Genomic DNA, 17,325 nt, shown 5'->3' on the forward strand with positions numbered 1-17,325 from the left:
TCATGGTTTGACGTTTGCTTTCTTTATTTTTAAAACAGCTTTTTGGAGCATTTACATCTGTTTCCTGTGTAGGACTGTTATGTTTTATTGGTGTTTGAAGTTATTCCAGATGATTCATCCACCTCTGTACTTCATCCTCACTCCTAATGATTTATTGGCACTTATTCCAGTGTATATTCACAAAAGCTTTGTCTAGATCTTATCATGTCATGATAATATTCTGAATTTTCCTTACTATACTGAGTGATTCTCAAGTAAGTGCGACTTTTGGTACATTGCCATCTATTAACTTTTCAGTTTTTTCATTGTTCTTCATATTATTCTTGCAGTTACAACAATGTGAAATCTGTAACACGGTTAATAAACACTGTGAACATCTCCTATCTAAAATTACTCAGAATCACATAAACTGTACCAGGTAATCATATGCTGATGACAAGAATGACTTATAGTGAAGATTTGAAGGAAATGCTGAATTTGGGATAACATAGTGCCTCCAGTAACAAAAAACTGTTGGAATACATACATAAAGTTGACAATGAGTAAGAGGACGTTGAGTGTGGCACACTGAATGCTTTACCAGCACAGCATTCATGTGTGTGAAAACCAGAGAAATTCCAAATCGTTCCCTTAAGTTGCTGAACTGGACAAGCATCCTTCATTTAGTATCTCTAAAAGATTTGCTTTTTGAGATGTTGGACAACATGAATGTTGCTTTTCACATGTAGTGAGTTTGATCAACTGAAATGAATTTTAACCTGGATACTCTGTTTATCATAAGTAATTACCCTAATCATTTAGGCCACAGAAGCTCACCTGCCTGGTCCAACTCAAATTGTAACAAATTTGAAAGTTTCCTTGCCCTAGAGTACCCACTGGTAACTGGCCACCCATCACCAGCTACTTGATTACAGCCACCTCCCAGCCAGGTGAAAGCAGTGTGGCATATCTTGGGAATTTTTCTGCTCTCACGTAGATAAGCAAAGAATCATTTTTTATTGTAGTCTGCTAACCCATGCAGAATAATTCTGATAAAAGTAACATAACATGCATATGTTACTATGAGTGTATTTATTAGCTCTCATTGTCATGTTTGTAGCACTAGTATTTGTCTTGCAGTACAAATTGGATTTTGAATACTTCAATCCAATTAACATTGTTTAAGCTTTATAAAGTAAGTCACAAGTGGAAAGTAAAGGTCTAACATTTGTGACATATTATTTCCTTTGAGTTTAAAAGAGGGTTGAAGGCAGTGGAAGCAGCTTGAAAATTTTGTGTCATGTGTGGTGCATGTGCTCTATTGTACAGATCACTGTTCTGGCATGAATGATTTTCCACATTCATAATTGTTGATAACTGATATATGTGTGATGAACTGTGACCATTTAAACTTCATATGACATTTGCATTCAATAGGAAAGGTTCAGAAGTTGGGTACAGTTCACTCATTGAGCACTACTAAGCGATAGTGTTACTGGTGATGAGTTATGATACCTTTATGTTAGTTTCTTAAGTAGATTTCTATAGTATTTCCCTAACATTGTCTAAAACAATGTGACAGTGCTCAGGTAGTTTACTGATTCCACACTGATTCCTACTCATTCAGTGTTAAATATGTCAAGAAGCCAGTTCTGATAAGCATTGTAATCTAAAAAGAAATTTTCTTGATTGTTGTTCAGTAAAGTAGTGGAAAAGGTGAACATCTAAGGGCACAAGATCAGAAGAATAAGTGTGCGAGGGATAACTCCCTTGGCTAGTTTTGTTTGTGAAATCAGCAGACTGCATTACTACATAGAAGCTACACTTGACACAGTTTGTGTGGTTGTCTTTCACATAGTGTGACCAAAAGGTGTCTCAGTTGTCGGCAACAAATGCCAGCTGCAATAGACACACTCCTGGGAGGAATTTGTAGTGCACAACACCCTTTTTGTGCCACCATATGGAAAATATTATCAGTTCACACTGGCCTTTGCTTGAGGAGATGCCTTTTGCTAGTGATCAACCATTAATTTCTTCTTAAGAAGTTTACATAAAGGCATCACAAGTTGTCACCAATAACATTATTGCTTATGAATGCTCAATGAATAGAATGATGAAATTCAAATAAAAATGCAGTCATAGGTGCCCTTCTGTAACTTGTAATTAAGTAAGGAAGACACCTACAACTGACGTACTAACCTTTCCTATTAAGTCTACTGTCTTAAGTCCACTGTCTTAATCATGTTCATAATGTTAAATGAAACAGTCATTAGTGACAGGTATAAATAGTCGGGCACCTGAGCCCCTAGTGAGTTAGTATGGTGCAGAGAGAGTGAGTTGGGAAGTTAATGGGAATTCATGAGTGAGTGAGGAGTCAGTTAGTCAAAATTTGCGATATTTTTGTGAAAGAGCATAAAAACAAGTGTTTCATGTATCTGAGTACACGAATAAGATCCTACATTCATGAATACCCAATTTTAAATAATCTGCAACAAAGTGAGTTATAACAATCATCACAACTATAAAGGGAACCAGGAGTTAATTAACTATCTGCTACAGCTTATATCTTGTCTGTAATAAGCTTCATGAACTATTTTGAAGCAAATTAAAAACAATTTTCATCATCAGTTTATCATACCATTTTGTAGTGGATTGTTACAAGAAGTAATACAGGAAACATTAGTTACATTGACAAATTGAGTCAACGTGTGCTCAGATGACCTCAGAAACTGAGGCAACAATTTGTGGTTGGTACTAATTTCCATTTGTCATTAAACAGTCATCACAATTGAGTTTCATGCTGTAACCACAGTATCACAAAAGATTTATCTTTAGACACAGCAGTTTACAGCAAAGCTGTTGCTCTTCAAGTATATTGTGAAAAAAATATGATACTTGATGTGCTGAAAACTAATTAATGGCGTTATGGAGACAAACACTGATTAACACAACACAGGACCAGAAATAGCCACTCAATAACAAAGAACAAAGAATCAAAGCTGTTTGTACAATTCAGCTTGTTATTGATGGGATAATATACTGAAATAAGTAAAAGAATGGATTTATATTTTCCATTTTTCTGTGGTTGATGTTTAGGTATTTGTGGTGAAACATATAAACATTTGTTGAAGATATTATCAGTTACTCACTGGTTGTCCAAACAGAATGAATCCTGGTTGGCACGTGTATGTTGCTGTTGAGCCAGCTCGCTGTCCAGATACCTCTACAGATCCGCCATGGACTTCTGGTGGCTCGGGGCACCAGTCAACTGAAGCAGATACAGACTATATTAGCACCCATTAACAGCTGAAGGAAATTTCTGTAGATTTGCTCATATTTGGAACCACAGTTTAATTATTTTAGACTTTAAAGGAAATTGTTTAATTCTGAAATAACAAAATGCTTATGTGAGCCCAGGATGCCTTAATACTTCCAAACTTAAAAGGAAGTGGGAGATGTTCTGCTCACACTGTTGCAAGATATTATTAAATTATATGTTATTCACTACAAATGGCTATAGGTGGTGGAACTAGGGCTACCACAATTGAGCTAAACTTGAAGCACATTAAAAAAAGATGGGAATAAAAACAAAACAGCAGTAGTGTCATCACAATAAAGGATGTTCTATAGCAATCTTGGCTGTTTGAAGTTGTACTTCTGTTTCTGCATTAATCTAGATCACCCCCTAGCTTGGCAATGTCAAGCATATATGCTTTTTAGAGCCAATGTGCTCAAGTTTTTGAGCATTTTAAAAGAAACTATATGCAGGGTGACAATGATTGAACTATTTAAAATAAAATTTTCATAACTTCTGAATGGTTTGCGTCAAGATGTCCAAACTGCATGGTCGGTGGGTGACATGATGGGAATTAGTATGTGCATGCGCACGCACCTTGTTGTCATTGGCCATTTGTACATGAAAACGTCATGATACATGAGTATATAGCACTTGTGAAGATGTACTATGCAAGCAATATCAGTCCAATTGCAACTCAAAGGAAATTTGCAACCAAGTTCAAGTGTGCTAACAGCCAAGAATTTGATTCACAAGTTTGAGAGATGAGTCATCCAAAAAGCATGAAAATGCCTGAAAACATCGAGACGACATGGCCCAGGAAATTGATCAGACAAGATGCAGAACAGGTGAGAATCAACTGGGAGACACTGCAACAAATTGTTGTTGAAGACCTGCATCTCTTCCCATACAAAATTCAAACCCATTAGCTATTAAGCCCCAGGGCCCTATTGTCCACAGAATTGACGAACAGAACTGTGATGTGAATATGGTTTGGTTTAATGATGAAGCCCACTTTCATTTGGATGGGTTCATCAATAAGCAAAATTGCTGCATTTGGGGGACTGAGAATGTGCATTTTGCAATCGAGAAGTCTCTTAATTCTCAACAGGTGACTGTGTGGTGTGCAATGTCCAGTCACAGAATAATCGGTGTGATAGTCCTTGATGGCATGGTGGCTACCAAACAGTATGTGAAGGTTTTGGAAGATAATTTCATCCACATTGTGCAAAATGACCCTGCGGTTCATGCAAGGCGGAGCTTGACCCAACAAAACAAGAGAATGTCTGATGTCCTGGAGGAGCACTTTGGGGACTGAATTCTGGATCTAGGGTACCCAGAGGCCACTGGTGGGGCCTCAATTGGCTACCATATTCTCCGGATCTGAACACAAGTGACTCCTTTTTGTGGGGCTATATTAAAGACAAGAAGTACAACAATAACCTCAAAACCACTGCTGAGCTCAAGACAGCCATTCAGCATCAATGTTCCGACACTTCAGCGGGGCATGCAGATTTTTGCTATTCGCCCACACCACATCATCACCAATGATGGCAGGCATACCAAACATGTCATAACCTAAATCCAAATATCTGTAGTGATGTTTACATGTTGAATAAAGTGTATGCACACCATAGTTAATTTACGTTTTTTTTCTGTATAGTTCAATAATAGTCACCATGTATTAAAATTGTTATCTTACTGATGTAGCTTCATTGTCATTTGTTTTAAAGCAACTTAGAGAATATATGGAAAACTTAATTAAGTACTTACACAGACACTGTGGCTTCTTTCCGCTCCAGCTGCCATTATCTCCGCACACCCTCCTCTCATGACCAATAAGAGTGTAGTTCTCATGGCATGTGTAGATGGCAGATGCTCCATGAGTTGTCCTGTTCTCCTCCAGCCTCACTGATCCATGGTCAAGCCCATCCAGATCTCCACAGTCAATGTCTAATGAATAGTTATTTAACCATTACTATTAGTCATAGGATTTTTCTTATGTAATATTGGGGTATTCACAAAATCTTTACATTTTCAGTTCCGATCAAAAGTGAGATACTTAAGAGCACAGGATATCTGTTACAAAAGCTTATATTATGGTGCTGCGTAAGAGCCATATGCCAAAATTTTTATATGCTCTTAGTACGTTTATAATCAAAATGGACATTATCTTCATCTATACCTACATCTACATCCATACTCTGCAAACCATTATGAAATCCATGGCAGAGGTTCGTCTGCACCACATCATCGCCAATGATGGCAGGCATATTGAACATGTCATAATCTAAATCCGATTATCTGTAGAGATGTTTACATGTTGAATAAAGTGTGTGCACACCATAACTAATTTACATTGTGCCAGATATTAGGATTTCTTCACATTCCATTAAAATATGGAGTGCAGGAAGAATCATGACTTAAATATGTCCTATGTATACTGCAATTCAACAAATGTAGTCTTCCTTGTTCCACTAGGTTTACCTAAGACTGGTCCTGGAACTTTGTAAGCAGGCTTTTGCGTGATAGTTGGTATTTTAACCTCAAGCGACAGGTAGTTTAGTTTCTCACACTATCTTTCCTTACAGACAGTCAGTATTTTCTGTTAGAACTTTTAGTATGGGTCCCACACTCATGAGCAGTATTCTAGATTGGATATTTTGTAAACAAACTTTTTTGTAAACTGACTGCATTGTCTCAGTATCTTAAAAATGAATCAATGTCTGTCACTTGCTTTAATTGAGACTAGGCCTATGAGAGTATTACATTTCATATCCCCACAAATTGTTACACCTATGTGAGATAACTGATACCAATTCCAGCTTATTGTAGTGTAGCCATAGTATCCCGAGTTTCTGCATTTTGTGAAGTGCACAATTTTGCAGTTCTGAACATTTAAGGCAAGCTGCCAATCTTAGCAGCACATGTTATCTAGATCTGAATGATATTTGTGCAGCTTTTTTCTCCAACAGTACTTCATAAGAGATACCTGCAACATCTACAAAAAGTCAGAGGGTTCTGTTCTTACTGTCTGCCAGCTTATTAAAATACAACATGAATAACAAAGATCTAAACACGCTTCCCTCAGGTTTACCTGAAGTTACTTCTACATCTGTAGCAGGCTTTCCATCAAAATTAACATGCTGTGCCATCCCTACCAAGAAATCGTAATTCCAGTTGCACATTTCATCTGATAGCAGTGATACCTCTGTATGCTATTGAGAGGAAATTGTCCAGATTCCCCATTAAAGTAGAAGGGTATATTTTTTGTAATTCCACAGTGTTGTTAAGCAAGTAGGGACAGTTGTACAAATGAATGTGACATGTAAGAAGGTTTAATAACAAATTTAAGTAGAAAAACCAAATCCACTTCTACTTCTTCTGATGTACCTCTTAGACTATAACTAAAGTTTAAAGGGTCTTATCTAGTAGTAAGTGTAATTAAAATTTAAAAAAAATCATAAAACATGAGAAAGTATGAAGAACAATTAGTCTAGGTACTCCAAAAATACATTTCTGTTGCAAATTTTTCATCATCTAAAAATACCTGATGACAAGCTAATAGGGGCAGACCATAGCATCTTCTTACTTCTTTTTCTCTCAGATACTCTTTCCCCTAAAAAGTTAGATTTACACACCCTAATCGTGGGATGCAACAGTTACATGGCTTAGTGTTACCTTTTGTAACTTGGTGTGCGGCCCTTTGACGCCACTGGGACCATCAAACTGCTAGGCTCTCTGAGGAACTCCCGTCCACATAAAAACTAGCAAGTTACACTGTGGATAACAGTTCATTTGGCAGCTACTGGTATGAAAATAAGAGGGTGTGGCAGAAACAGTGCCTATTTTATACATTTTATTTTACCACAAAAATATGTAGTTACACAGTATTAGAGCACATTGTTCTAAAGAACACTTTGTCACTTCCTACACGATGTCCTCCAAGCATCCTCCATTCTTGGCATTGCAGTTTTCAGTGCAAGCGCACACACTCGCCATAACCTTGCGAAGACTGACGTTTGTTTTGACACCGATTCCAAGTGGATTTAAGGGCTAGCGCGAATGGGTGATTTTTGTCACCAGGACAGTTTGGTCATTCTTCTCCAACAGCCCCGGATCTAAGGGTGGGCATATCGGGGTTTCTGCCCCAGGCGGCAGTTTCAGGGCGTGCCAAATTCTTATTCTTGAAGAAAACAAAAACCTTGTTGCACAAACCGCCTAGTAGTCAGTGCACGTTGGTCTATTGATTATTAATATGATTTTGAAACGCATCTCAGTTGGTTATTTAACATGTCTGGCACATTCTAAGTTGATTTCTGAACGAATCGTAAGTTGACTTTGCATGCGTGCATAGCGTACGTGATGTCTCTGCCACGGGAATCCCTGTCACATCCAGAAATAAACAACAGGCGGAAGGGGATGGGGCTATCATGGCTGAGCCAAAAAACCCCATTGGGCATATGCCAATCGCTATTTGTTTATATGGTTGATTGGGTGTGCGAATGATCAGCATTGTTATAATTATTTGCGAAATCCATAGATTCAGACTACCGGAGTTGAAATAAATGACCAGCAGGTAAGAAATATATTATCTTCTCTGTGTATCCAAGAAAATGACATTTTGACAGAAGCCTACACTATCATGCGGACAGTATATCGTGACAATTGGCTACGACTGTAAACAAACTTAGACTGTCCGAGGGAAGAGGAGCGCTGCGAGGGAATATGCCCGGCGTCCCGCTCAAAGAGCTGCCATTGTACGTCCGAGTTCTGTGCTTGCACAAAAACAGAACTGACATAACTGTAACAGGATCACTGATTCCTTTTGTTGTGGTGAGAGACGCATTCGAATCCCTTTATGGACCAGGATTAGTCTCTCCACTCATTTCAAAATAAGAAATGAAAAAAAGCAATCCACAACACAAAATAAATTGGAATACACAAAGCATTTCGTAGTGCTAAGTGCAATTTTTTGCTACGGTTGGCAGTGGTCTACCGGAGAATAAACGCGAGATAACTGAACCGGCGATTCGGGCAGGGTTAGGGAAGTTAACCGGAGAATAAGTTTTGACAACGGCAGGAATACTTATAGAATAAGTGATGTCAAGGCTGGTTTTAGAACGAGGAAGGAGAAGAAATGGGGGCACCACACATATTATATGGAAGAATATGACGATTCCAAATTTATTTCGAAAATTCGTATTAATATTTTTCGATTTCACGCTTTAGGAGCTGCAACGTATGAATGAAATGTTAAACTGTTCCCTAACATAAAACTTTTTGCATGTAGTAGGCATAATAGGCATTTGATGTTGGCACTTTGTGAATTACACTCCTGGAAATGGAAAAAAGAACACATTGGCACCGGTGTGTCAGACCCACCATACTTGCTCCGGACACTACGAGAGGGCTGTACAAGCAATGATCACACGCACGGCACAGCGGACACACCAGGAACCGCGGTGTTGGCCGTCGAATGGCGCTAGCTGCGCAGCATTTGTGCACCGCCGCCGTCAGTGTCAGCCAGTTTGCCGTGGCATACGGAGCTCCATCGCAGTCTTTAACACTGGTAGCATGCCGCGACAGCGTGGACGTGAACCGTATGTGCAGTTGACGGACTTTGAGCGAGGGCGTATAGTGGGCATGCGGGAGGCCGGGTGGACGTACCGCCGAATTGCTCAACACGTGGGGCGTGAGGTCTCCACAGTACATCGATGTTGTCGCCAGTGGTCGGCGGAAGGTGCACGTGCCCGTCGACCTGGGACCGGACCGCAGCGACGCACGGATGCACGCCAAGACCGTAGGATCCTACGCAGTGCCGTAGGGGACCGCACCGCCACTTCCCAGCAAATTAGGGACACTGTTGCTCCTGGGGTATCGGCGAGGACCATTCGCAACCGTCTCCATGAAGCTGGGCTACGGTCCCGCACACCGTTAGGCCGTCTTCCGCTCACGCCCCAACATCGTGCAGCCCGCCTCCAGTGGTGTCGCGACAGGCGTGAATGGAGGGACGAATGGAGACGTGTCGTCTTCAGCGATGAGAGTCGCTTCTGCCTTGGTGCCAATGATGGTCGTATGCGTGTTTGGCGCCGTGCAGGTGAGCGCCACAATCAGGACTGCATACGACTGAGGCACACAGGGCCAACACCCGGCATCATGGTGTGGGGAGCGATCTCCTACACTGGCCGTACACCACTGGTGATCGTCGAGGGGACACTGAATAGTGCACGGTACATCCAAACCGTCATCGAACCCATCGTTCTACCATTCCTAGACCGGCAAGGGAACTTGCTGTTCCAACAGGACAATGCACGTCCGCATGTATCCCGTGCCACCCAACGTGCTCTAGAAGGTGTAAGTCAACTACCCTGGCCAGCAAGATCTCCGGATCTGTCCCCCATTGAGCATGTTTGGGACTGGATGAAGCGTCGTCTCACGCGGTCTGCACGTCCAGCACGAACGCTGGTCCAACTGAGGCGCCAGGTGGAAATGGCATGGCAAGCCGTTCCACAGGACTACATCCAGCATCTCTACGATCGTCTCCATGGGAGAATAGCAGCCTGCATTGCTGCGAAAGGTGGATATACACTGTCCTAGTGCCGACATTGTGCATGCTCTGTTGCCTGTGTCTATGTGCCTGTGGTTCTGTCAGTGTGATCATGTGATGTATCTGACCCCAGGAATGTGTCAATAAAGTTTCCCCTTCCTGGGACAATGAATTCACAGTGTTCTTATTTCAATTTCCAGGAGTGTACATTCTGTCATGTTAATTATGTAAATTGAAGAAGATAAAAACGACCATGTGTCAAAACAGTCTCGCCTTTTTGCTGCAATATTAGGAAGAATTATTTCGTTTTATCTAGCAGACAGTGACAAAATAGACGTAATCAAATTGAGAAACCACACCAGCCTTGTGTACTATTCGTGTTAGCAACTTTTCATTATTAGAGAACAACATTTTGACTTTTCATGTAGCAAAACGTTTGACGAACTTTAATGAGGTAATAGATTCTTTCGTAAAAAGGAAAGCAAGACGTGTAAAGCTGTAGCAAGATAAGGAGAAAAAAATGCTGGGGAAGAAATGTGTCTTGTCTTAACTGGTTGTATGTTTCTATATTTAATTTTGTTGCACAAAAGAGAACGTTATTAGCCAATAGGCAATAAAGAGTGCAAATTTTGTGAAGAGTTCTTATCCTCCCGGTCACAAATAATCCCTCCTAGTATTTTTTTGAAGGGGGGTGGGGAGGGGGGATGTTAGGATATTAAACCGGCCGACTGGGAGCAGGAGAGGCACCACAGGACATTTTAATTTTCATTGTCTTGAATACAGGCTTGATGGTTTCCAATACAAAACATATACGTTTTAATTCTACACGGCGGAATAGAGTGATGTGCGTGTGAAGAGGCATGACACTGCACTGTGGCACACTTACGACCAAATAACATATCTTACATTTCCTCGAACACATGTGTTTTATTCATCAAACTTTCCAGAAAGATGTGCGCTAGAAAATGAACATTTTTTGAAAAATAGATATGTTGAAAAAGTTTTTGACGTCCTATATGGAAATATTGTAGATCTGGGGCTGTCCTCTAGTATGTGATATATACCTAAATGTGCTCATCTTACGACTTGGCAACCAGGTAACACTTCTGTCTGCCAATCCGCGAACAAGCCCGCGACAGAACTGTCACTGCATTGCTGGGTTTAGATTGTGGTGCGCGCACAGGTGACAAAACTGTCACTCTCTGAGCATTCTCCGCCCTTCATTTGCCTTCCGACTGTCGACACAGTGACGAGCAAACATGGTATCAACGTTTTCGCACAAAGTTTCTGTGCAAGAAGACAATATTAGTAACAATATTCTTACAGAAGTGAAAAGAAGACAGTATTTTCGATAATTTGAAAGATTGTGCGGACACAAATATGAAAATTTTAGGATGGGAAGAAATCAGTCGAATAATGTTTTTAGGTTTTTGGGAAAACTTGTAGCCAGCTGGGACAAACACTCTCATGTTCGTGTTTTGTACGCTGCCAGCCGGTGTGGCCGAGCGGTTCTAAGCGCTACAGTCTGGAACCGCGCGGCCACTACGGTCGCAGGTTCGAATCCTGCCTCGGGCATGGATGTGTGTGATGTCCTTAGGTTGGTTAGGTTTAAGTAGTTCTAAGTTCTAGGGGACTGATGACCTCAGCAGTTAAGGCCCATAGTGCTCAGAGCCATTTGAACCATTTGTACGCTAATGCAGCTAAAATGCGAAGTAATTCATTAAAACTTTCAACCCTCATTCGAAAATAGTGCAAAATTATTTGGATGCTGTGAAGTTTATAAAATAGTGTATGAAACTTCCCACTTAGTAGTCTGTCACTCAGAGGGGGTGTGTACATTATTCTTTTTCGTGATATTTTCTTTTACGTCTCTTGAGTTCGCAAATAATGACCGTCTCTACGAAGTCCATATCAACAAACGGCGCTTGGATCTCAAGAAAAGTTGAGTGATTGTCATCCTTCGTCAGCGCACTCCACTCTGATGACTTGACAGCGACGGAAACTTTTTTGTGACTGTGACAAAAACCACCCGTGCGCGCTAGCCCTAAGTCGTTAATTGTATTGTGTATTGAACCGGGGACCTAGAAACGACGGAGAGGCTTCGTACCGCCGTAGCCCACTGCGGTCCGCATCCCCACAACAGGCCACAGCAGTCCACCCACCCCACCGCCGCCCCACACCGAACCCAGGGTTATTGTGCGGTTCGGGCCCCAATGGACCCTGGAATTAACAATCTGAGTTGTTTTTTCGCGAAAGAAAATAAAAAAAATATTTATGCGAAGTTCTGAATAAAAGTACATTTAGATGTACAGGGCAATTATAATTAAAGTTCCAATGTCATAAAGCTGCCAAAAACCCGCTGCTCGGCATGACGTCAAATTTGAACGGAATATCATCGAAGAAGGAAATGTTAAGCAAACAAAAATAAATTAACGAATATTTTATCACTAGATGGTAGCAGAATATGGAAAATAAAAGATGTAGGGTGTACGGCTGTTCCTCATTTTGCCTCAGGACAGTTAAAAACCGATGTCACTGCTATATTTCATGCGGTTTGTGCACTCGTGAGAATTAAAAGCCGATTTTTCCCACACGACGTGTTGCGACGCTGTCGTCGTGAATGGGCTTACCTAACAAACAGTTCCACAACTACTGAATGCCAAACTTGTGTGGTCATGCACGCTGCACAGCATGCTTGGTTTAATGTGCAGCTCACACCATGCTGCGTTTCATTTGTCATTTATAGCCGAACTCATTTACGTTATGAATCCTACAGAGCCATCTAGTGATAAAATTTTCGTTAATTTTTTGTTTGGTTTCCATAACATTCCCCCTTCGTCGATAATATCCCTTTCAAATTTGATGTTATTGTGAGCATCATTTCTTTCTTTTACAGCGTTTTGAAACTGGAACTTTTGGTGTAATCACACTGTACATTACTAACCTGAACATAATCCTTTAGTGCACGATAACAGTACAAGATCTGGCGACAGCTTCAGCGTGCCTCTTCAAGGATTGTCTGAAGAACAACTCAATCCCAGAACAGTGGAGTAAAAACATAATTGTGCTGTACAAAGGTAAAGGCAGGGAAGGCGACCAGAACTCCTATAGACGATTTGCTCCAATTAGGGTTCTGTTTAAACTTGTCTCTGAACTCCTATTAGGGCGCACTAACAAAGACTACGTGCTGTTCAAAAATGTGTGTGAATTCCTAAGGGACCAAAGTGCTTAGGTCATCGGTACCTAGACTTACACACTACTTAAACTAACTTATACTAAGAACAACACACACACACACACACACACACACACACACACACACACACACACACACACACACACACACACACATACCCGCGGGAGGACTCGAAGCTCCGGCGTGAGGGGCCGCGCAATCCGTGCATGACGCCTCAAACCGCGCGGCCACTCCGCGCGGCACTGATATCCTAACGATTCAGTACGGCTTCTCTCAGGGCAGGTCAACACTGCACATTGTTCAAGAAGTCACTCAAGAAATAACAACGACTCTAGTACGACTTATTACCCCATTCCACGCTAGCTTTATAGCCACTGTACGCGATCTTTATAGACTTCTCTCGAGCATTCGACAATATCAGCAGAAAAATCCTCATCCAGAAGTGAGGGAATATTAAGCGAGGGAATAAATCAAACCACGAATAACAAATAATTAAGTTGATTCTAGACACAAACCATGTGCGATGGCTCGTCGATGTCGAAGGACATCGTCCAAACAGGAGGTATCCTACAAGAAGATCCGGTGAGTCCGGTACTGTTTAACGTAATGACAGCGGGCACCGAGCAGACTATAGACAGGAGAAACGTAAAACTGATTATGTATGCAGATGACATGGTCATCTCCTCCAAGAGCCTAGAAGACTTACGGGTAGCCACAGAGATCTTGATGGAAATAAACAGCTCAAAGACGAGAGCAAGGAAATGTAGAAGAGGAGGAAAAATATAAAAGAATATCATCTCATGGGTGGAGGTCAACATTAGAATTCGGATGCTGCTTTCAATACTTGGGAGTAACGCTACAAACAATTGGGATCGCTTTTTGTCTGCATATAAAAGTCCGAACAACTGCCGCAACAAAAACCATTTACGACATCCCCAAGCTACAAAATTCCAGGGCACTGGAACTCCCAGCAACAACGGCCTTGCCAGGTGGCTCTTGCTGTGGCTGGGTGGCACCCATGGGGAGTTCCCCTGATCAAAGTGGGTGGTATGAGAGCAGATGCTCTAATTCCAAAAATCTGGCTGTTCTTCTGCGCCCTCTTTTTGAGCGATAACGTATCATTGAATGCTGCTTCTTATGACCCTGTGGCCTTCCCTTCCCTGGCTACACCCTGGGAGGAGGGACATGCTCACCAGTTGGGGTGAAACGCTTTCCCCACTATCTTGTCTGTACTTGGATGGACAGGGACAGTTGGTTTCCTTTTTTAATCAAAACTTCTTCTGCCACCCAATCTGCAGCTCATCATGCTTGTGATCATTATGGCGACGTTATGGTGCCCATTACGCCTCTTCAATCCTTGAATAGGATCCAGGGAGCCATTTTTCATAGGGACATCATCCTTCAAACTGACTAAGAACTCCGGGCCAATCTATAACGACGCGTATGCAGGAAGGTCGTAAGGAAAATTCGCCAAGATACTGGCGCCTTTGTCCTGCCTTTCGAGGGAGATACCCTCCCAGAGAAGATCAAGGTTATGTGTTATAGGTGTGATGTGAAGCCATATGTCCAACCACCAATAAGGTGCTTTTGGTGCTTTCGTTTCGGGCACGTGTCTTCCTGATGTATGGTGGACCCTCTATGAGGTGACTGTGGTTACCCACACTATGAGAGGAGGCCCTGTGTTCCGCCACCCATGTGTGTTAATTGTCACAACCGTCTCTCTCCACACTCACCAGATTGCCTGGCTTATAAGAAAGAAAAGTCCCTGGATTGTTTGTCTTACACTGAGACTTGTCAGAAATTTGACTTTCACCCCATGTCGATAACTTCTACTTTTGCCTCAGTTACGTCCTTTCCCCCTCCTCCCTCTTCCTTATCCCAGTCCTGTCCCCTGTCCTCTTTCCCTCCCCTCCATGTGTCGCCTCCCCTCCTTGCCCAAAGATGTTCCCCACTTCTTCGGCGTCTGCTAGTGATAAGGATCCCTCCTGGGAACCCTCACCCCTCAGCGTCTCTCAGGAGTGAGGCCTGCTGCCACATCTTGGTCATGGGACACACAGTCTGTGCGCTCCTAGGTCGCCTGCTCTCTTTTGATTCTGGATCTTGCAGAAGCCTGCTGTCCCTCTGTGCTCAGCCCTCCTCAATCTATGGAAGAGAAGAAGAAACACGAGCCCTGTAGGTGCCATCTCCCCCCTCACCTACTGATTATGACCTCTTATTTATGGATGTCACTTTATTTATTTATTTAGCACGTCAAGTTCCGTAGGACCAAATTGAGGAGATAATCTGCAAGGTCATGGAACGTGTCGGTATATGAAATTACAATGCAAAAGTAATGACAGATAAAAATAAAATGTTCATGAAACCAAAAAAAGTCAAGCATAAGTTTAAGTAAACGCAATCAACATTACAACAATAATCAGCTTAATCTTTCAAGGAACTCCTCGACAGAATAGAAGGAGTGAACCACGAGGAAACTCTTCAGTTTCTATTTGAAAGCGCGTGGATTATTGCTAAGATATTTGAATTCTTGTGGTAGATTGTAGAAAATGGATGCAGCAGTATACTGCAGACCTTACTGCACAAATGTTAAGGAAGTCCAATCCAAATGCTGGTTTGATTTCTGCCAAGTATTAACTGAGTGAAAGCTGCTTGTTCTTGGGAATAAGCCAATATTGTTAACAAGAAATGACAGTAAAGAATATACAGGATGATCCATTGATAGTGGCCGGGCCAAATATCTCACGAAAGAAGCATCAAACGAAAAAACTACAACGAACGAAACTCGTTTAGCTTGAAGGGGGAAACCAGATGGCGCTATGGTTGACCCGCTAGGTGGCGCTGCCATAGGTCAAACGGATATCAACTGCGTTTTTTTTTAAATAGGAACCCCCATTTCTTATTACATATTCGTGTAGTACGCAAAGAAATATGAATGTTTTAGGTGGACCACTTTTTTCGCTTTGTGATAGATGGCGCTGTAATAGTCACAAACATATAAGTACGTGGTATAACGTAACATTCCACCAGTGCGGACAGTATTTGCTTCGTGATACATTACTTGTGTTAAAATGGACCGTTTACCAGTTGCGGAAAAGGTCGATATCGTGTTGATGTATGGCTATTGTGATCAAAATGCCCAACGGGCGTGTGCTATGTATGCTGCTCGGTAGCCCGCATCTCGTGGTCGTGCGGTAGCGTTCTCGCTTCCCACGCCCGGGTTCCCGGGTTCGATTCCCGGCGGGGTCAGGGATTTTCTCTGCCTCGTGATGGCTGGGTGTTGTGTGCTGTCCTTAGGTTAGTTAGGTTTAAGTAGTTCTAAGTTCTAGGGGACTGATGACCATAGATGTTAAGTCCCATAGTGCTCAGAGCCATTTTGCTGCTCGGTATCCTGGACGACATCATCCAAGTGTCCGGACCGTTCGCCGGATAGTTACGTTTTTTAAGGAAACAGGAAGTGTTCAGCCACATGTGAAACGTCAACCACGAGGTGCAACAAATGATGATGCCCAAGTAGGTGTTCTAGCTGCTGTCGCGGCATATCCGCACATCAGTAGCAGACAAATTGCGCGAGAATCGGGAATCTCAAAAATGTCGGTGTTGAGAATACTACATCAATATCGATTGCACCCGTACCATATTTCTATGCACCAGGAATTGCACGGCGACGACTCTGAACCTCGTGTACAGTTCTGCCACTGCGCACAAGAGAAATTACGGGACGATGACAGATTTTTTGCACGCGTTACTCACAGCGGTAACGTATACCGGAATAATTTGCACTACTGGGCAACGGAAAATCCACGATGGCTGCGACAAGTAGGACATCAGCGACCTTGGCGGGTTAATGTATGGTGCGGCATTATGCGAGAAAGGATAATTGGCCCCCATTTTATCGATGACAATCTAAATGGTGCAATGTATGCTGATTTCCTACGTAATGTTCTACCGATGTTACAACAAGATGTTTCACTGCATGACAGAATGGCGATGTAATTCCAACATTATGGATATCCGGCACATAGCTCGCGTGCGGTTGAAGCGGCATTGAATAGCATATTTCATGACAGATGGATTGGTCGTCGAAGCACCATACCATGGCCCGCACGTTCACCGGATCCGACGTCCCGGATTTCTTTCTGTGGGGAAAGTTGAAGGATATTTGCTATCGTGATCCACCGACAACGCTTGACAACATGAGTCAAATGGTTCAAATGGCTCTGAACACTATGGGACTTAACTACTGTGGTCATCAGTCCCCTAGAACTTAGAACTACTTAAACCTAACTAACCTAAGGACATCACACA

General features: G+C 42.1%; 1 protein-coding gene across 1 annotated transcript in view; it reads right to left on the bottom strand.

Annotated features, from left to right (window-relative positions):
• Window positions 1-17,325, bottom strand: part of LOC126184735 (CUB and sushi domain-containing protein 3) — a 556,957-nt gene that overhangs the window by 27,644 nt on the left and 511,988 nt on the right. The window contains exons 10-11 of the mRNA XM_049927276.1: window positions 5,048-5,227; window positions 3,129-3,247 (exon numbers count right to left, since the gene is read on the bottom strand). Coding sequence (XP_049783233.1) covers window positions 3,129-3,247; window positions 5,048-5,227 — 299 coding nt within the window. The remainder of the gene's footprint in view (window positions 1-3,128; window positions 3,248-5,047; window positions 5,228-17,325) is intronic.

The sequence above is a fragment of the Schistocerca cancellata genome, chromosome 1 (assembly GCF_023864275.1).
Source record: "Schistocerca cancellata isolate TAMUIC-IGC-003103 chromosome 1, iqSchCanc2.1, whole genome shotgun sequence".
In the NCBI taxonomy this organism is placed as follows: domain Eukaryota; kingdom Metazoa; phylum Arthropoda; class Insecta; order Orthoptera; family Acrididae; genus Schistocerca; species Schistocerca cancellata.